Source organism: Xenopus tropicalis, chromosome 1, assembly GCF_000004195.4.
Source record: "Xenopus tropicalis strain Nigerian chromosome 1, UCB_Xtro_10.0, whole genome shotgun sequence".
Classification (NCBI taxonomy): domain Eukaryota; kingdom Metazoa; phylum Chordata; class Amphibia; order Anura; family Pipidae; genus Xenopus; species Xenopus tropicalis.
The window spans coordinates 122,288,882-122,310,334 of record NC_030677.2 but is presented as its reverse complement, the minus strand read 5'-3'; the positions used below and the strand labels follow the sequence as shown (position 1 = coordinate 122,310,334).

Sequence of the window (21,453 nt, the reverse complement as noted above, 5' to 3'; positions counted from 1 at the left end):
TTTGGTTTCACTTCTGGTGCATTACTATGCAAAATTCACTAGGTTCTAGACAGTTGTGTTTTTAGCTGCAACACACCAAGGGAAGTAATTTCTCCTCAAGGTCAATATTAATTCCAGGGCTCCCTTGTGTCTATGCACCATATACCTTTCAACAAAGTAGGCTGAAGGGGATCATTGGCACTAGTTTCAAGTTGGAAGAAGTTTACCCATGTACCCATATTAATAGTGTTCAAGTGTGTGCAATTTTGCTTTGCACTTGCATTCCTAAATAATCTATTCTTTGTGGAAAGCAGTGCTTGGGTTTATAGTTCTAAAGTGAACCATAGACTGCAGAGTCTTGTCCTAAAGACCCAACACCAAAGCACATGATACACGTAATGTGGTCTATGCTGTCCAGTGTAGTGAAGAGTGCTCAGACTTATACACTGAAAAGACAAAACAACCTGTCTGTAAGAGAATGGCCCAACATAGGAGGGCTAACTCCTTAGGACAAGACTATCTATCCACACCTCAAGGAAAAGGGACACTGTTTTAAGGACTTTTAAGTGCTTATTTTGGACCAAGAAGATAGTTTGATGGTTTGAAAGAGGTGTGAAAGAGGCCATTTATGCCAAACTGGAAAAAACATTCCTGAACAGAGGAGGGGGCATGCGACACCGCTTGTCAGCAACTTACAATGCCACTTTGACTTCCTTACCCTGGCAGGTTCACAACGATTCACACTTCCAGTCATGTACTTTGAAAGATTGACACCTGCCTCAGTTAAGAATCATGGTACCATTGTGATTGTATCATACCTTGTTACACCTGCCAACACCTGAAACACACTGAATAAGTTCTATAGAACGTGATTGAATGTCTGTGACCATACTACCCTCAAGGGTTTAAATGCTGGAGAAATGCCACTCATTTGAACTAAGGTCAGTAAACCCCTCCCCTTCAGAGAGGACATGTCAGCCTTCAACCATCTAGCTGAGAGCTTTTAAGGACCAACCAAGAAAAATGTAACCATCTGCTTACCAGCTGAGTGATTATGAAGTTAAATAAAACATTTTGCTAAGATATGATTTGGTTACGATTTTTTTCTTTTAATTTGCTTTATATTTTTTTGTTTAAGCCTGCATGGGTATTCATCAGAATGGCATGTACCAACTGTGAAGGTATGAATACGAATTTGGGCATGCACATGTCATCTACACTAGAGATGAATATTTTCCAGTACAGTGACAGGACTCAAACTGGGACTCTTTGTTTGGAGAATTACTTATTATTATATTATTATTATTATATAAGGAATAATGTACCCACTAATGTAAAATATTATAGGTCAAGGAGGAGTTACATAAAGATAAAATCATAAGGTCATAGGCCATGGAACTCTGACTTCTAATACTCTTTCATCTCAAATAACATTTTACATTTGTTTTATAATACACAAGTTTGAGTCAAGTGACCCAAATTCCATCACTAAACATTTATTTTTACTGATGACATCATCATTAAGCACTATTTATAAGAATATAAGATACAGGGGATTCATTGCTATTTTGAGTTTATAGCAACGTTTTATCTGCTGAAACCTTTCCAAAGATCAAAATACTTTGTAAATCAGTAAATACAGCAGTCATAACAAAGGTGGGGTTTTCTTGGCATTTGCAGTGAACACCCAGACTGCCAGCTCTGCACAAGGTTTAATGGTGTCCTTTGCCTGCCCTTTTTATTTCCCCTCCATGTAGCAAATGTCAAGATCACTATTCTGACCTCACCAGCAGCTTAGCATTGTCTTTTTCCAATCCCTTAGGAAATATGAAATCACTGAGCAACAAAAGAAGGAAAACAAGTGTTGCTAATGAAATTACACTGAAAGTTAATATCCAACTCTGTGTAACTGTAAGAGATAGTAAATGCCTAAAATATTAAATGCCTAAAATATGAACAATAGCTCTCTGTGTTGTAAGGTTTATGAGGGAATGTCAACCATAAAACTCAGCAGGCTAGACATTTGCATTTTAAAGAATGTGCAATATGGAATAATGTCATTGTAGTGTTCTTTCAAAGACAAATCTAATTATTTTGTTGCAATTATTTGTCTAAGAATACTTGTACACTATGTCATATGAGCTACACAAATCACTCTGGCCAATAAACACAGTGGATCATTGCTATTCTGAAAATATGGCTATCAGGCCCTTGTGTTATAGCATCCATTGGAGAAATGTACAAATCTGCTAAGACACAATGATATCCAATAAACTCCACCATAGTAGGTTGGGTATCAAGAGCCACAACTTCATCCATTGATACCATTTATCAATTTCACTCAAAGACAGCATATTTGCCCAATATGTAGGGTATTTCCACAAACAACTAGTAGCCACATGTTTTTTTTATACATGCTTGAGTGCAAAGGAGTAAATATTTACATGGAGTTAAATTATGGAGCGCATCTAGAAAGAGCACTGCCTTAGGTAATAACTTTCAGGCACTCCAGTCAACTAGTTTTTGAGATCCACTACAAGATCACATTTGATTTGCGCACAAAAAGACTATAGTCCAAACATCTAAACAGTTAATGAGGACTAAAAAAAAAAAAGATGATGGTCCATGAAGCTCTACTGTGTAATTTTAAGCATCGTGGAAAACAAAACTTAATTATATTTTGCACCTATTAATACATATTGACACACATACAAATATTTCTGTTTACATACACATATATACAAACATACATGCATATAATCATATTTTGCCTATACAAAAAGACATACAAGCTCTTTTTAAGTCATTAACATGCCATCACAAACAACATCTTTCAGCAGGGCATTCCACACCCTCACCAAAAACAAACCCAACTTTGAAATATAAGCAGAAATGAGTCTAAACCAACTGGTTCTGATTTTTCTTATAAACATTTCACCACTCATCCAAGTGGCTTCTTTAGTTCAAGTGTTTCACACTTTCATACCTCTGTGAGTTCTAGCTAACACCTAACTGTGATATGATGTTGGTGATTGTACTACCCTTAAGGGTTTAAATGCTGGGAATTCCCTACCACTCAGTTGAACTGAAGAAGCCACTCAGATGAGTGGTGAAACCTTTTCAAGAAACTTTAGTTTCTTTCTACTTCTTTCTACTCTATATCATAACCTGAATAAATAAAAATCTTCACAGATGCCAAATTTGAAAGTATTTTCTAGTAGTTTCCTTGTTACGTTACGTAAGGCTTCTTATCTTTTTTTTAATCTCTTTTTATCTCCTTAACTTCAGCTGGTTTATTTCCCTAGAAAAAAAGATTTGCTGCTGAAAGTTAGCATTTCTTGCTAAATCTTAGAGCTATACAACAACATGAAAGCGTGAAAGTAAAAGGGCATTGATGAGGCAAATTACGGTACCTATTAAAAGGAGCCGGAAGGCAACTATCAAGACTTAAGAAGGCTATACCCGTTCAGATTTTAGTCTTATTCCGACGAATGTTTACATTGTTTTAAATGCAATGATCTAAAACTAAAATTCAGACTAAAATTGTAGGATAAAGCCCTAAAAATAACAAATCAGAAGATGTTCAGAACTTGAAAAAGTTGGCAGACACCAATCGTACGAAAGTGACTTCCTCGGAATGCATTGTAGGTCCCCCAAGAGTATCGTCAGATACACAATCTCCAAAGTTTTCTTCCAATATCCTCAATATGCTGGAAGTAGTTTCGCTTTGCGATGGTGGAAACGATCGCTTAAGTAACATAAATGTATTAACTTGTGCAACTATATTGGCCGCTAGAGACTGTGGTAATTTTGCGCTATATACAACAACAAGGATGATCAATCTATAAAAATTTAGCTTGAATACATAAAAGGAATTAACTTTGTAAATTAAGAACTTTTATCTGCCACTAATCCCACCAGGATAATTAAAGTGGAACCTGCATAGAAAATACAACACTTTCCATTTAAGTGACTCTTTTTTGCTTTTTCATTCATTTTGATTATTTTTAGATTTTGTTGGGATTTTTTGGATTTTTAAATTTTACCTCCTGCAATACAGTGTACTTATGGTCTAAAGTAAGATAATATATTAATGTGATTATATGTGGTTGTGAATGATGGTAGGCTGGCCAGCCAAGTTTTAAATTGATTTTGATGCGATGGTATATCAATACTAAATAAATTCTGTACAATTCAGATACACAATACATGCTCAGATTTTATCGTTATCCGACCTAAATTTTCTAACCTGTCTGATTGACTAAACGACCGATCAGCATGGTATGAAAATTATTGGGACAATAATTCTGAGCCCACACACAATCCGAAAATCGTTCGAACCTATGTTGCGTACAATTATATAGTTGCATGTATGGCCAGCATAAAGTCTGCACTAGAAGCTTCAGTTTTCACAAGATAAGAAGTTCCTTTATTCTGTGTGCCACCTTTAGCCCAACTTGCTCCACCAAGCTTGTCATATAGCTCAATACCTGTACATGTTTTCTCACTTTCCAGAATTTCCTGTAACCCATTATTCCCTTTCCAACCATTACTTTTCCTTCGAGTCTCCTATCTGCTTAATCTGTTCCTTAGATCGCTTCCTGCTCCTTGACACTCTTGCCTCCCCTTCCCTTTTCTCTCCCACTACACTGTCTATCCTGCTGACATTGCCTTATTCCACTTAGTTTTGTCTTCTCTCTGTCTTATCCCCTATGCTCTCATCTCCTTTACAATAACAAACCCTATTTCCTGGCAACGTTTTTATCTCTTACAGCTGCTGCTTCCTCCCAAGATTACAGTTAAGATTGATTCATTAAGATTTGATTTTACCAGTGTAAAAATGCTGGTAACTTTTAATTAATTCTCATAAGTTATATTTATATTGGGAAACTGGTTTGACTTAAAAATAATAAATTTTTTTAATGTTTATTTAGAAAAATATTGAAAACCACATAATTATATGCTAAGTGCAAAAACATGTAATAGTCATTATTTTTTTTAACTAAAGAAGGGGGTTGTTGCTGAAAGCCTGGGTGATGAAGGGCATGATTGATTTACCATGTTTGTGGACAAGATTATATTCAATGGAATGTCCACCTTTAGCACCATCCTAAAGATCTGGTAGTACAGATTGATTTGTAGCAGCCTTAACATATGGTGATCCAAATTAAGGAGAAATCCCAGGTCCCAATTATTACGGATAACACACTCTATGCCTGTACTTTGCAAAATAAACATTGATCCTCATTGATCCTTTGGGCATGGGCACATGGGGAGGATTGTCAGCCTGTGGATAAGCACAGGCTGACAATCCGCTCCTATTCCTAAAAAATCTTCTAGTTGGGGCTACACCCGGAAGCACTGGTGCCCAGGTTCGCTTATCCACAGGCTGACAATCCACCTTGTGTGCCCTTGGCCTTACATCCTGCTGTTGAACCTGGCCATTGGCTAAGCTCTTTGTATGACTTTTAATATAATTTTAATTAACAATGTATATTTATTGTATTTGTAAAAAAAAAAAAAAGTTTATTTTGCCTTTTTTTCCAGTACCTTGGTAAGATGTGGCTAAAAGCTGACATTCCTTATTTAAAATCCGCCCTCATACAGGTTGATGGCCATACAAATCCAGTAAAACAGCAGCAGACTTGTTCTCCAGCTCTATGCTAACATGTTTGAACTGCGTTGTATTGCTTTTTTTTTTATCTGTTTATAGAAGGAATGTCTGGGCAGCCCTTATCTACATGTCACATTAGTGGGTGTATATAGTCTTGGGTGTTGGGGACTGTTTTTCACAAGTTACAGTTTTACTGATAGGATAATTATCTTTTTTTCCTTATTTATATTTTATGCTTCTGTTTTATAGTATAAGGTCGGGGTTCCTACCTTATGCTATAAGGCATTCTATTCCGATAAGGATTTCCAGGCAACTATTTCCCGACAATTTCTGGCACAAACAGCTGCAGGAGCTTTCCATGCCATGCTGGGCATATTGTTATAGGCGTGCACATTTCTCTAGAATTAAGAAGGTGTATTTGTGACAAACTGTATTTGTGAAAAACACCGGTGTATATATAAATCAGTCCATCTTTCAATATTGATTTAATTTTTTTAATTGTTTAGAGAGCACCAATGATTTTCCATAGAGGAATATGGGGGAAGGGGAGGCAGAATTCTTGAGAGTGACATGGATTACATGCTAGTGTCACTTACACAGCCAGCAAACCTATTCCACTGTATTCATGTTCCATTGGTGTAGCCCACCACCAAGCCCTACAGCTTTTAAACTGCGCTACTTCAGGTTACAGGTTACTTAAGGAGCTTGGTACAGTGGCAGCCTGGGGAAGTGTGCTGTGTATGTGCAATAAATCAGCACAAAAGAAGTAGGACTTGGTGGAACCTGGAAGGTAAGTTCTACATGAAGGGGGAAAACAGGAAATAGTACTGTGATCTGCCAATGAGCTGGTCACTACTGCACATAGTTTAAAAACTTTGATCAGAAACTGATCTACAAAGACTGATATGTATGGTTTATATTGGGAGTTATTAAAATGTTAACATATTTTATTGATACTTGCTGAAAAAAGGTAGTCATGGTCAGGGTTCAAGGGTTTTCTAACAGACATCATATGTTGATGACACAGATCAGTGTGTACTATAATCAATGTATCCATTAGGTAATACTGACAAGTTCTTATTTCTGGTACCCAGGGATAATATTTTGGGAATATGGCCTTTGCAGAGGTTAAATGACTAGAAGTTTGCATTACTGCAAGAGTCAGGCCGCATACCTCCAGAATTAGTTTTTATTTACCTGCCACCCAGTCATATATCAAGGCAATTTACTAGGCAAAGGAATTACATCTGTCAAAAAATATTGCATTTACATATTTTTAGGAACAATCATTTCAGGCAGAAATACACTATGGGGCACATTTACTAATCCACGAACGTCCGAAAAGCGTCCGAATGCGTTTTTTTCTTAATGATCGGTACTTTGCGACTTTTTCGCGAATTGTCGCGACTTTTTCGAGCTCTCAATACGAAAGTTGTGACAATTCGCGAAAGTCGTAATGGCTATGAAAAAGTCGCGACAATTCTCGAAAGTTATAATGGCAATGAAAAAGTCGCGACAATTCTCAAAAGTTATAATGGCAATGAAAAAGTTGCGACAATTCTCAAAAGTTATAATGGCAATGAAAAAGTTGCGACAATTCTCGAAAGTCATAATGGCAATGAAAAAGTTGCGACAATTCGCGCAAGTCGTACTGGTTACGAAAAAGTTGCGACAATTTACGGGAAAGTCGTAACGGCGACGGAAAAAAACGAAAAAAATACGAAAAAGTCGCAAAATGTTCGTTTTCCAATCCGAATTTTTCTCATTCGGATTCGTAGATTAGTAAATCAGCCCCTAAATATCCCCCATTCGTAATAAAAGGCACAATGTTTGCCCAGGTGCAGTAACCCATAGCAACCAATGTGTTGTTTCCTTATAAACGAGCTGCCGGTTGGCTGCTATATGTGATAAGAACTGTACCTTGATCCATATATTACATAACCCCCTAAAATGGCTTCAGTCACATGAAGGGCAATAGCAACTTTTCAAGCTTATACAGGTTCATATTTACTCATAGGGCAAGAGAAACATTTCAAGCCTATACAGGCTGTTTATGAAGAACCTTACAGGCTTGAAAAATTGCTGTTGCTCTATGAGTGATGTAAACGACAGTTTATTGTCCTGCCCAAACCCAAGATACTTATTTAAGAGATCTAACATCTACCAACAAATACAACTAACTTTTACATGCCATAGAAAAAGTCAGTTTTGGAATTTTTCAAATGTAAAAATCTGGTTTTATGGTAAATACCTACAGTCTAAAACCAGTACCTAGAGACTGCTTCTAAAATTTCTGTATGAACTGGAACGGAAAAAGGGCTAACGTTCAAATATACATTGACATTTTGTATTATACACCTCAAGTAATTATTCAGAATAATTCATGGGAGGAATCAACATCAAATGTCTTCTAACACAAACCCAAACATGATAGGAAGACTTTGCATGCTATTATCCTTTATCTACACTATATTGTCAGGTTTACTATGAGACCAAAGTTGCTTTGCTGTGGTTTCTACAAACATTGCTACTATATATAGAAAAAAGTGGCTTAGTATATAAAGAAAAAAGCTGCCTAATTCAACCCCATAACCTTAGAATAAAGTGTGGGTCTTTTACTTCTTGGTTTAATCCCTTAACTTTATTCTGTGAAGGGGGGCACAGATTTTCATACAATTTAGTGTCTTGTCAAACAAGTGCAAGTGTAAAAGAATCAACAGCAGGGTCCACCAGGCCTAATGTTAATCCATATCACAGATGACCATAAACCTATCCATTGGATCAATGCAATATGGATATGTGTGGCTATATCTCCCCTAAGTGTTCAACTGAGCCTTTGTAAAAATGTCCACTAAATGATACGATTGGACATTAAGGGATGAAAACATAATTTTGCCTCTTTATACAGTAGGTCCGTGGTAAGGCCTCACCTTGAGTATGCGGTGCAGTTTTGGGCTCCAGTCCTTAAGAAGGATAATAATGAGCTAAATTGGTAAAGGGGATGGAATATTTAAGCTATGAGGTTAGACTGTCGAGGTTGTTTTATCTGAAATAGAGGCGCTTGCGAGGGGACATGATTACTCTGTACAAGTACATTAGAGGGGATTATAGGCAGATAGGGGATGTTCATTTTCCCATAAAAGTGATCAACGCACCAGAGGTCACCCATTTGAAGCTGCGTAGGTAGTTTTTCACGGTGAGGGCAGTGAGGTTGTGGAATGCCCTTCCTAGTGATGTGGTAATGGCCGATTCTGCTAATGCCTTTAGGAGGGTCCTGGGTGAGTTCTTGAACAAGCATAGTATCTGTGGTATATATAGTCTATGTATGTGAGTGTATAGATTGGTTAGTATAGGTTATGTGTGCTGGGTTTACTTGGAAGGGTTGAACTTGATGGGCTCTGGTCTTTTTTCAACCCTATGTATGTAACTATGGACTATAATTCTTACTGTATGCAGCAGTGTACAGCTGGCTTGGTAAACCTTCAGTTGGCTGTTAAGATTTTGAGTAATGTTGGGAGTTGCATTCCAAAACAGGTAGAAGAAACCAAAAGTGACTTCCTTTGCCAAAGGTAAATATAAGCTTTGTCCAAGGTATGCCAATAACTTGAGCCTAGCAAATTTGTGGTATTTTAATAACTTGATTGTGGAACATGTGGGTTAGATATAATTATTTCTGCATGATTGCTTGGAAAAATGCAAAAAATGTTGTTTAATCACAATTGCATTTTTCTGCATTTTTCATGTTTTACAAAAGTCTCTAATAGCATAATTGCGAGAAAAAACTTGATTGCCGAAATAAATTATTTTGTATAAAAGTTTAAGTTACACTTTTTAGCTGACTTCTTTGGCATCTTGGCATGTCAGGTAGCAAGATTTGATGTTGGGCCAAAAAAATATGAAAAAAAGATGTGATTAGAGAAAGGAAAACTATAGAAGAACCTCAGTTGCAATGTTTGCTGCAATTCACGGAAAAATCAAAAACACAGAAATTAAGACATTGGCCCATTGTGTACTTCTATAGTATGTGCTCATATGCATTAGACAATATTCTAAATAAAGAAGATTTTGATGTATAGATTCCTTTCTATACAGTAGGTATTTACATGTTTTGACTCAGCACCCACTTATTGCACCTGTTTAGAGTGCTGACACATAATTTGTATATTATATATATATATATATATATATATATATATATATATATACATACAGAGACAGAGCACACCCTAATAATAATCAACTGCCCCGGGTGCTTGCAAAAAACATGTATAAAGCAAGACAGTGAGCCGCACACACAGGGACTTAGTTCGAAGACAAAAAAAAATTTTATTAATGAAAAAAATTTCATTTTTCATTAATAAAATTTTTTTTTGTCTTCGAACTAAGTCCCTGTGTGTGCGGCTCACTGTCTTGCTTTATATATATATCTATATTTATATATATATATATATATATATATATATACACACACACACACAGGTATAGGACCCATTATCCAGAATGCTCGGGACCAAGGGTATTCCGGATAAGGGGTTTTCCTGTAATTTGGATCTCCATATCTCAAGTCTACTAAAAAATCAATAAATAATTAATTAAACCCAATAGGATTGTTTTTAATCCAATAGGGATTAATTATATCTTAGTTGGGATCAAGTACAAGGTACTGTTTTAATATTACAGAGAAAAAGGAAATCAATTTTAAAAATCTGAATTATTCAATTAAAATGGAGTCTAAGGGAGACAGGCTTTCTGTAATTCTGAGTTTTCTGGATAATGGGTTTCCAGATAATGGATCCCACATACATAATAAATATATATATATATATATATATATATATATATATATATATATATACATACACATATGGGTATAGAATCCCTTACCCAGAAATTCCAATTTTTTAAAATTAATAAAAACACTACCTTGTACTTGATGGTAACTAAGCCACATGAATCCATATTGGTGGCTAAATAATCCCCCTGGGTTTATTTCATGTTTAAGTGATTTTTAGCAAAAGGTATCGAGATCCAAATTACAGAAAGAGCCTTTATCTAAAAAACCCAGGTCCCAAGCACTCCAGATAATAGATCCTATACCTGTATAATATAATATATATAATATATATATATACACACTAAAGAAATCTTTTGTGATCCCCTAAAATCATATGGTGAGTCCCAATTATTGCAGATATTCTGCCAAATCAAACTACTGTGGGAACAGTATATTCCAATGCTATACAAGAAGTCAAAGGGCAAACAAATTAATGTCTATAACATAACAGCAAAACTGGGACATCTCATATGGGTTACCATAGACCAGTAGCAGAAGATGGACAAGGGGGGCATTAAATACCTTTATATATATTACTAAAGGGGTTGTCTAGGCTCGAACATTGTGAGTGGCCATTTCGGCATGTATTAAAGAATAGTTTTTAAATACTACGCCATAGTTGGGCACTCATTTCCTTTCTCTTCTATTATTCTAGCCTGCACGGGAACTCAGCTGGAAGTCTGGAAATGGAAGCTACTTGGCTGATAACTGAAAGTGGACAGTGCACAACACCATGGAGCACAGGACACAACGGACCCTTCAACATACAAGTTTATACTTTAGTCACTGCTGCTGCTTGACTAAACCCAAAGGATTACTTCTCCCATAGAGTTGTACCTCCATAATGGCTGCCCTAAGTACAGCTAGAGACAAGGGCAAGATCTTTCACATAAAGCAAATGAGAAATATTGTAGTTTCAGAATCAGAAAAAAGCAAAGTTTAAGTTTGTCACCCTCCACCCTCCAAACTCTAAACACATTTACCCACCCCCCAAACTACATTTCAACAAAGAAAGGAAATGGGACAAAAGTTAAAATCATTACCTGAAACCAGAAGTCTAAAAGCATAAAGAATAATATACGCTAAAAAATCCATGGTTTCCACAATCTCTCCATCCAATTTCCACAACAGTTCATGGAGGTGGATGGCACGTCACATATTCTTTCTTTCCCTTGCTTCTGCTGTGTGGCTTTCACATACAGCGGTTTTCCTGCTTTCCCATAGAGGCTGGTGTGCTACTGTCTCGCTGCTGTCTAAGCACTGGGAGTTTAGGTTCCCTTTTCCTGTTTCCTTTTTAGATTAGTATGTGAAAGGCAGGATCTTAAAGGTACTTTGTGTCAGCAGTGCTGGCAGGACATAGAAATTGTTATCCAGATTTGGAAAAAGATTGCTTCATTATTTAATAGTTAACAGAGGACAGATAAAAAAAAGTCCTCCATATATTACCCACCTACAAATGTTGTTTGGATGCAGAAGCAACCATTTTCTCATCTGCATTTTAAAGCAGATGTTACACAAATGGTATGAATGGTAGGTAAATGTACAAGAACTGAAATAATGCCACTAAACTGAAACAATCATGGAACACATTCTTTGATATGTGTTTATTTTGTGATTGAGTCGTGTTCAGCCATGATTAGTAGGATGTGGCCCCATGCAAATAATAGATAAAGTAATGGAATTAGGCCAATGGCACACTAGGTATTTTCTCTGTCTGTGTAGAAACGCCCAAAGAAACAAAGCCCATCCTCCCCCATCCCCCCTGTCTTGAGTATACACTGACAGTTTAGAAGGGGTAGATTTTGGTGGAGAATTATGAAAAATATTCATTTTGGTCAGAAATTTGCTCAACGCGTACACTGAGAAGATGATCCCATTTCAGTGGATACTGAAGATGGGAAATGCAGGTGGAGAAAATAAAGAGTGTGATATTGGCCTTAGGCACTGTTATTGTATCTGGGGCTTATGTAATCCAGCAGACATCAGATTCAATTTGATAAACTGTGAAATCATTTGGAAAACAAGGATACAGGTATGGGATCCCTTATCCGGAAACCCGTTAATCAGAAAGGTCCAAATTAGGGAAAGCCTGTCTCCCATAGACTCCATTTTAATCAAATAATTCAGAATTTTAAAACGGATTTCCTTTTTCTCTGTAGTAATAAAACAGTGCCTTGTAATTGATCCCAACTAAGATATAATTATCCCTTATTAGATGCAAAACAATCCTATTGGGTTTAATTAATGTTTTTTGATTTTTTAGTAGACTTAAAGGAGAAGGAAAGGCTAAGTCACTTGGGGGCGCCAAAATGTTAGGCACCCCCAAGTGACTTTAATCGCTTACCTTGTACCCCGGGCTGGTGCCCCTGTACAGAGAGAACAGCACCAGCCCAGGGTACCTGTAGCGAGCACTTCCTCCTTCCTGCTTCGTTTTGCCGGGACCCCACGACCGGCGCATGTGCAGTAGAGTGAAAAGCCGACTTCTCGGTAAAGTTCGGCATTTTTACTCTGCGCATGCACGAGAAGCAGGAAGGAGGAAGCCCTGCAGCTACCCCGGGCTGGTGCTGTTCTCTCCGAATAGGGGCACCAGCCCGGGGTAAAAGGTAGGCGATTTAAGCCACTTGGGGGTGCCTAACATTTTGGCACCCCCAAGTGACTTAGCCTTTCCTTCTCCTTTAAGTTATGGAGATCCAAATTACGGAAAGACCCCTTATCCGGAATACCCTTGGTCTCGTGCATTCTGGATAATGGGTACCTGTAATAAAATGCCCTTTTTGGGGAGCTAAATTCTTTTTAAATAAATGCACCAAATACCATCATTGCAGAGGCTCCATAAAGGGAATATTTATTACAATTTGAGATCTTGTATTTTCTGAAATTTGAGAAAACCTCAACAACAAAAAAACTCACATTTACTTGAATTTAAGTTATGTATATTCTTGAAAAAAATTAGAATGAAAACATCTGGCAAGTAAAACTTGGCACGCTTCCATGGAATTCAAAAGGATGTGTATTTTCAACATTCAAGCTATTTTTATAATTTATTATTAATTTTTTTTCACTTCAAGTTTTTTTACTTCAAGTTTTTTTTACTATATACTGTATGCTAGAACTGAGAATAAAATCCTGATTGCAAAAAAAAAAAACTTAGTAGATGAATAAATCAGCCTTCTCTTTTCTATTACGATTGCTTCTCATATATTCTCACAGTGAGTGTGCTCCAGGTCTGGTAACCTATAGTAACTAATCAGTAGGGAGCAGTCACTGGTCCGCTGTCCCACAGCAAATATACAATTTGTTACAGGCATTCAGTTAAAAAAGAAGCAAAGGTATAATCACTTGGCTAGTGCAGTTTTCAGCAATAAGGAGCACTGGCTCAGGGTCTAAGGTAAGCGATTATAACACTGGGGGGTGTCAAATATTTGCCCCCAACCCCCACAGTGATTATACCTTTCAATCTCCTTTAAATCCATAATGCTTCCTGGCAATGTCTATTCAGTTTCGCTGAACTACTTTCTCTTTTCCCCTGTACCTGTACTTTATTCCAAATGTTATATCAATATATATTAATTATATACTAACAGTAATAATAATAATGAAGAAAGATGTTAATATCCCAAACAAAGAAATTCAGAAAGGAAAAATGCTCAGTTTAAATCAGATCAGTTAGAATCAGGATACAGGCATTTCCAGAATCTAATTTTCAATGTTTTTCCCCACTACCAATCGTATGGCAGAGATAGCACATGGGCCATATTTGGGTAAACAGCCAGCCAAGAGCTCCATAGCTACATTGACTTGTATAGGATCTGCAGAAGTCTGCTCTAGCAAACTGCAGGGAAGTGTCTAACTCATATTGCTTACTTAACGTTTAATTCAAATGTTAAAATTTAATTTCCGAAGCAGAAAAATTTGTAGCAGGTAAAAGGCTAAAGATCTGGCAGACAGATTTTGACCTACACAAAAAGCTGGATATCAAGCTACTGATACATATATAAACATTAATATTTATCTTAAATATTATTATTAATATTTATCTTGAATATTTCCAGATATAATGTATGCACAATACAGTAAGAAATGCATTAAAAACCACAATTCACTTATTTCAGATTGTGTTTCCCCTATTCCTACTGTGGGGACATTCTAGCTTTGCTGGTGCCTTTTCCTGTACTACACTTAGGGGCCCATTTACAAAACCTTGATTAAGTATTTATGAGATAAAATCGTATTTTTTCTAACTTATCAAACATTTCGTAAAATCCATGGTAATTTTGTTAAAATTCCACTACTTTTTCATGGTTTTCGTTTACTTCCATGATCTGTCAAGTGCCATTGAGTCCTATGGGGGGCTTCCAAAATCATACATTGAAGGTTTCAAAGCCAGAAAGGCTTTCATGCCATTTATGACTTTTGGAAGGCAATTGCTATATTTCCGTACGACCAATAAAAGCATTTTCGTGACATTTTAGAACATCAGAAATTATAGTGGTTACTCCACATTTTTTCCAAATTGTGATTTTAAGCCCCAAAAATTCGGACATTAGTGAATGGGCCCCTTAGTCTTCTATATTTCACAACTCACAACTAGCTGTAATCTTGCCTGATCAACTATTATTTTCCTGATGTGCTGCCTTCTAGACAGAAAAACTGCCTTTTGACAAAAGCATTCATTTCACTATAAGACTATTACCAAGGTCATTTGCACTGCCTACAGCAAGCAATACTCATCCTTTCCAGCCTTCTTTATTAAAATTGTGCATCTGATCTATTTTTGGGGCACAGATTGTGGTATTATGTACTTTTGCATGAGCATTGGACATTCACTCATTTTTAAAATGTTGAATTATTTTCTTAAAGTGATACTGACACTAAAAAAACTACTCTTAAAAAAATGAATGTACATAAAAAGTTACCTATTGGTCATGTTGATCATTTTTCTGCTTTTGTAATTGTTACTTGGAATTTACCAACCTGACTGTCCCTGCAGTGGAGCAATTTATAGCCATTACTGATTGAAAAGTTTAGTAAACCCAACATGCCTAGTAAACCATTGATCTCCTTGATGGAGGGGATTGATGACTGATTAAACAATAACTGTATGCTAAATATTGTGAATAAACAGGACACAACATTTAAAAGCCTGCTAATATTGAACAAATGTATTTTTGATTTCTAACAAATGCTGAAATAAGAATATCATTTTTAGATGAGGTATGTATTTGACACATTATATGTACATTAGGTAGATTACCTACCTGTGTAAAGTATAACTGTGCTGATTTTTTGTTAACTTAATCTAGGTAAAAATAAATATTACAATTATTAAGCAAATGTACAGCAGGCTATATCTAATAAAACCATGATTCATCTGGTCTATGTAAAAATAGGTCTTTATTATGCTGTCTGCTAATATTTTGCTTCTTACTGCAGATGACTGCAAATGGATTTCTAGCCACAAGTCTAAATTTGTGTTGCAAAGATTTTTTTTTTCCATATTCATATATTAAATAATTATTTTAGTGTTTTGCGATGATCTTTGGCCAACAGCTGATCTGCTGAACGTGCATGTTTGCAGGAAGGAAGAGCTTGGGTTTAGTTCCTGGAGTTCTGTAGAGATTCGGTGAGAATTTTATTATATTCAGCAATTTGTTTAGTTACATTCTTCATCACATTCCTGTAGTCACTCTCTTGGCTCTTTGTAGCAATAACTTAACAAAAGTGCTTAAGGAAAATAGAAACAAAAAAGAATGCAATGTGCAGTTATTAGAGCCCAATTCCCATTGATATCCCTTGGGATTACAAGGAATGTCAATAAAGTGGGTTGAGTGCCTGTTCACCCTAAATATTGGCGACACATAATAACTATGCTCAGTATTTATAACTCACTAATAAAATAATTGTTTACACATTATTCACTATTATACCGAGGCATATGGAGTGATTCTTGGGAATTTTAACCACTGTGCCTTTAAATCCAGCATTAAATCACCCAATCCTGCCACCTTCTAATGTGTCGAATGGGAATGGTCTTACTTCCTTAGTTCTGGTTTTTCCTTTTAATGGACACATAAAGCCTACATTTTCCTACCATGTATATAAATTGGGTACATCTTTTAAAGGAAAAGTAACGCAAAAAATTTTTAACTAAAAAAATCTATTCTACCCTCTCCCAATAATTGCCCTATCCTGAAAACTATTTGTTATTTATAATGCTTTAGAAGAAATACCTGTAAAAAATTTGGCTTCGGGTCATTTCAACAAAGGCGATATGGAGATGCCGGGGAAAGTTTCAGGGGATATGGCCATGCAGGAGAAAGTATCGGGTGAAGTTTAACTATGCGGCGATCGACTGATCGAGTCTAGCCTTCCTTCTGTATAGGAAGGAGTCAGGCTAGACTCGATCAATCGATCGCCGCATAGTTAAACTTCACCCGATACTTTCTCCTGTATTTTCTTCTAAAGCATTATAAATAACAAATAGTTTTCAGGATAGGGCAATTATTGGGGGAGGGTAGAATAGATTTTTTAGTTAAAAATTTTTAGCGTTACTTTTCCTTTAAGGGGATTTCTATTGAACTGACATATTTGGTGTTTGTTTGCCTTGTGTCTAGTTTAAAAGATAATTATCCCTACAGTATTTGATATAGATCTACCTGTTTCAGTAATATGAGGAGTACCAGACTGATCCTTCAATTCCTTAGATTTTAAGTGAAATTGGCAAGTTTGCTGCACTATCCCATTACAACAGAATGGGTATAAAATGCAAATATTGCATTGCCAGTTAACGGTTACTGCAGTGGAACTGTGAAAGGCTTAATCACTGGGGTATGCAAATTACCCCCCACCCCCCCCCAGTGATTAATGCAGATAAGGGAGATGCAGCTGCTGTTTTTACAGATTGCTGTACTTCCACTCAGGCAGAACCATAACCCCTCAGCAAAGGCAAATTACAGTATACAGAATGTTATCTAAATATGTGTAAACTTTTTATATGAAATGAATGCTAACACGTACTGTGCACTACTGTACAAAAGTCATACTGTAATAACATGTATTTATATAACATTAAGTAACAGAAATAAATCTCAAAATTTATAAATCTGAATGTGGCACCACTTTCTCTATTAGTGGACAGTACTGCATAAAGGATACATTCTTTCATCACAAAGTTATTTTGCTCATGATGTTGCCATTTCCTTTCCAAATTTGTGAGCTGAAAGCCAAAAGAAAAGTAAATCATTTAAAGAAAACACTGAAAGCAATGTTCAGATTAACATTAAGTAACATTAGTATTAAGTATTTGTTTTAAATACAGATTCTCCCATACACAGACAAACAATATAAGCAAATAACTTTAATTTCAAATGACACATTCAACTGGCCTCTTACCTACACAGATATCATACCGTGACCATTACAATTCCCTGTTGAACAGATACTGACAGTATAACACCCATATCATCTCAATACTAGATATCCTGGGGATGCAACTTTTATTTTATTTAGAATGAAATCCCAATGTTCACACTTTGGAAAATGGGTTGCTGCCAGTGGAATGCTGTCCGTGACCAGATTACCGAAGCCTCATAATCAAGTTGGGCATTGCTATTTGGGCAGCTGTACCTCCAAAAATCTGTTCTAAGAAAAGCAAAATAATTACCATGATACTGGGTATGACACTGGCATGAATGTATATACTGTTTCTTTCCATTTATCCCAATTTGAATATGCAAAACATGCACTCAAAAATATCCCTCCTTCATTCATTTTGGGGGGAGAAAGACCATACCTGCTTTTCTCTTTAGACCTATTCCAAAGAAACCATTCAGTGATTAAGCGAATAGCGAATTAAGCTCTCCCAACCCCGCCCCTTTAAAGATAGCCTTGCAGCTAAGAAGGTATTTATTCGCTTAATCACTGAATGGTTTCTTTGGAATAGGTCATGCCATATAAAGAGAAAATCAGGTATGGTCTTTCTCCACCCAAAGAAAATATATTCTCTTTTTTCGCTAGGTTAGGACTGACGCAAGGACACTGCCTTGACGGGGCGCGTCAGCTTATGCATACTTTGTACAAACCGTGTAACTAAACGTGTCTCTTTTCACTAAAATGCAGACATTTTTCCTTCAGTGTGTGCAAAATTGGTTTTTAATTTTCTCTTGAAGCTTTATAATGGAGTGCTGAGGTAATGTGTATAGTATATAATACAAGCCACTCACCTACGTGCACCCAATTAGTTTTTATTGATTCATGGGATGAGCTGTATTTTTTTTGGATATATTTGTATGGTAAGGGGAAGTGGCTTTTCCCTTATTGAATACTTGCTCTCCCAACCCCGCCCCTTTAAGGATAGCCTTGCAGCTAAGAAGGTGTTTATAAGCTCAATCGCTGAATGGTTTCTTTGGAATAGGATATGCCATATAAAGAGAAAAGCAGGTATGGTCTTTCTCCCCACAAAGAAAATATATTCTCTTTATTCGCTAGGTTAGGACTGACGCAAGGACACTGCCTTGACGGGGCGTGTCAGCTTATGCATATTTTGGACAAACCGTGTAACTAAACGTGTCTCTTTTCACTAAAATGCAGACATTTTTCCTTCAGTGTGTGCAAAATTGGTTTTTAATTTTCTCTTGAAACTTTATAATGGAGTGTTAGGGTAATGTGTATAGTATATAATACAAGCCACTCACCTACGTGCACCCAATTAGTTTTGATTGATTCATGGGATGAGCTGTATTTTTTTGGATATATATATATATATATATATATATATTTATTATGACAACCACATTGAAATTAATGTAATATTCTTGCCATCCAAATGTTTTTAAATATATTTACATATATCAAGATGGGATCAAAATACATAAGCCTGTATTTGTCATACAGAGATGAATAAATACATTACAATAAATTCCTGCACTGAATTGCTAATATGACTGTAGCTGAGAAAGAGCCTTTACACAGTACCTGAGAGTTTGTCTCATTCTCTTGCAACAGAGACTTTAGCCTGTCATGTTCAGAATTCAGCTGCTCCATTATTTTCTTAAATGTATCCTTGCGCTTGGATAATATTACCTTATCCTCTTGGAGTTTCTAAGAATGGGAACAACAGACAAGGAAATAAACATGTCAGTGGAGTGGAAATAAATCCACAAAACCACATCTATAGAAACACAGCTTAGTATTAAAGGGACAGTAATGTGAAATATATGTGCCTCCAATGCTTCATATAAATTAATATATATAAACTTAGGACATAGGAGGCATTTTGATGAAGCCTTAGCCAAGGGAAGCTGCTTCCCATTGTGATAAATGCAAAATGGGTTGCTGTATAGCAAATGTCAGGTTCCATTAAGAAAGTATTGCTTTGTGTGGCTCTTGTGCAATTTCTCTTTTAAATCTTTAAAGACATGTGAGCAAAAACTTTCTTTTGTGTGCAGTGTGTAGGCATGCACATACAAAACCACACTAGCTGAGAAACACAGCTCATTATATTAACTGCATACAGGGCACTACTATCTCTAGGCTCATGGCAAACATGGCACATCCTATTGGTAGAGAATCGTCATAGGTTGGCAATACAGGCTCTCATTTGTTTTAATGGAAACTGCCTACTTATTTCAGCCCAAAACCAGCAAAGTGCTGGTGACAGGTGTTGCTCCACCAGCTGAAAAATGCTGGCAGAAAATACACCACTTGTCCTAAAAGCCTTATCACACATGGGCACAGGGGTTGTCTGTACAAAAAAATATGAATTATACAAAGACAGGCTAAGCATACACAGTGCCATAAAATTGTCAGGTGTGTGAGACCTGAATTGCAATTAGCAATTTACCCCTCCATAAGTGCAGCTAAGTAGAGATGTAATGATGGCACATTTGGTGGTGCTTTTGCATCAGATAATTGCAGTTGTACAGAGAAGGAATCTTAACAATAAATGCTTTACGTTTTTCTTTTCTTCAGCAGAGGCTCTCAAGGCATCCAAGTTACTGTATATCCCTAAATCTTCAGTCATATTTTGAATCTTCTCCTTCAGAGACGACAGCTCACTGTTAATTTTGGACTCCAGCTGCTCCACTTTCATTAGGTCTTGCTGTAGATTCTGACTCTCTGAGAGACAATAGTTATTTTTGAATTAACATAAAATACATTCATTTACCTTTCCTCAAGCTTCTGTGCACACACTTTACTTTGCCATTTTTTTTGACCTGGCTGTGATTAAGCAATAAAACAATGCAGATTGAATAATGTGCTGTACCGGTGCAGGCAGTTTCAGGAGACTCTACCTCTTCTGTAAAATTAGAAAGCATCAGGCTAATGGCACAAAGGGCAATGTATCTTCTGGTGCCATTCAACAGAAATTAGCAGTGCCCAGCAGCAGACAAAAGGACCCTGCCTGCCTGTCACCACTCCTATTATTATTTAATGGATAGTGCTCTGACTGACGCCATTAGCCTTACTCTTTTGCTTTGTCTTTCATACTAGAGTTTAGCGTGATGGTTAAAAAAAAAAATGCCCAAGGTTTAATTTATCTTTTTCTTCTAATCACAGTGAAAACTCTGCAGTAAAACATTTTTTTTTTAATAAATAAATAATCCCAGTCAGGAAGAGGATACAGCCCAGTTCCTTTAGATATGCGCTGAAGTAGCAGAAGGTGTGTACAAAGCAATCTTGCCTGCGACCATGCTCCGTGACCGAAGGAAAAATATCTTGGAAACAATAGCATCAGTGAATTTGTTTACTTTTCACAGTTTCCTTTTTCTTCTACAGCCCTGATGTCTTTTTTTTTTTTTCTTCAGGTATGCTGTAGACTAAAAGGATACTGGAAGCTGTTTAAAAAATAGTGCTTTAAGGGATATTCTACACTTCAGTTATGCATTTTGAGAATGTTAACATAAATTTTATACTTTTTTCCCGAGAAAAAGAAGGGAGCACCAAATTTCATTTAAAAATGTATCACTTGATAACGGTAAGAAATCTGCAATGGTTCACAATGACTTGGCCACTTATATCAGGAGAT

The 21,453-nt window shown here is 36.4% G+C and overlaps 2 protein-coding genes across 7 annotated transcripts in view; both read right to left on the bottom strand.

The window, feature by feature from the left end:
• The window catches only part of tek (TEK receptor tyrosine kinase), a 44,373-nt gene extending 32,429 nt beyond the window's left edge, over positions 1-11,944 (bottom strand). The window contains exon 1 of the mRNA XM_002933985.5: positions 11,471-11,944. Within this exon, the coding sequence (XP_002934031.2) occupies positions 11,471-11,522 (52 nt within the window). The 5' untranslated portion in view covers positions 11,523-11,944. The remainder of the gene's footprint in view (positions 1-11,470) is intronic.
• Positions 11,945-15,561: 3,617 nt separating this feature from the next.
• Positions 15,562-21,453, bottom strand: part of ift74 (intraflagellar transport 74) — a 40,951-nt gene continuing 35,059 nt past the window's right edge. For 5 of the 6 annotated variants that reach the window (XM_012961966.3, XM_012961964.3, XM_018093040.2 and 2 more), the window contains 4 exons: positions 20,380-20,543; positions 19,401-19,526; positions 17,583-17,643; positions 15,575-16,138 (listed from right to left, as the gene is read on the bottom strand). In XM_012961966.3, coding sequence (XP_012817420.1) covers positions 16,023-16,138; positions 17,583-17,643; positions 19,401-19,526; positions 20,380-20,543 — 467 coding nt within the window. In that variant the 3' untranslated portion in view covers positions 15,575-16,022. Of the gene's footprint in view, positions 16,139-17,582; positions 17,644-19,400; positions 19,527-20,379; positions 20,544-21,453 lie in introns of all 6 variants that reach the window. The other variant, NM_001016062.2, reaches the window with a different exon arrangement.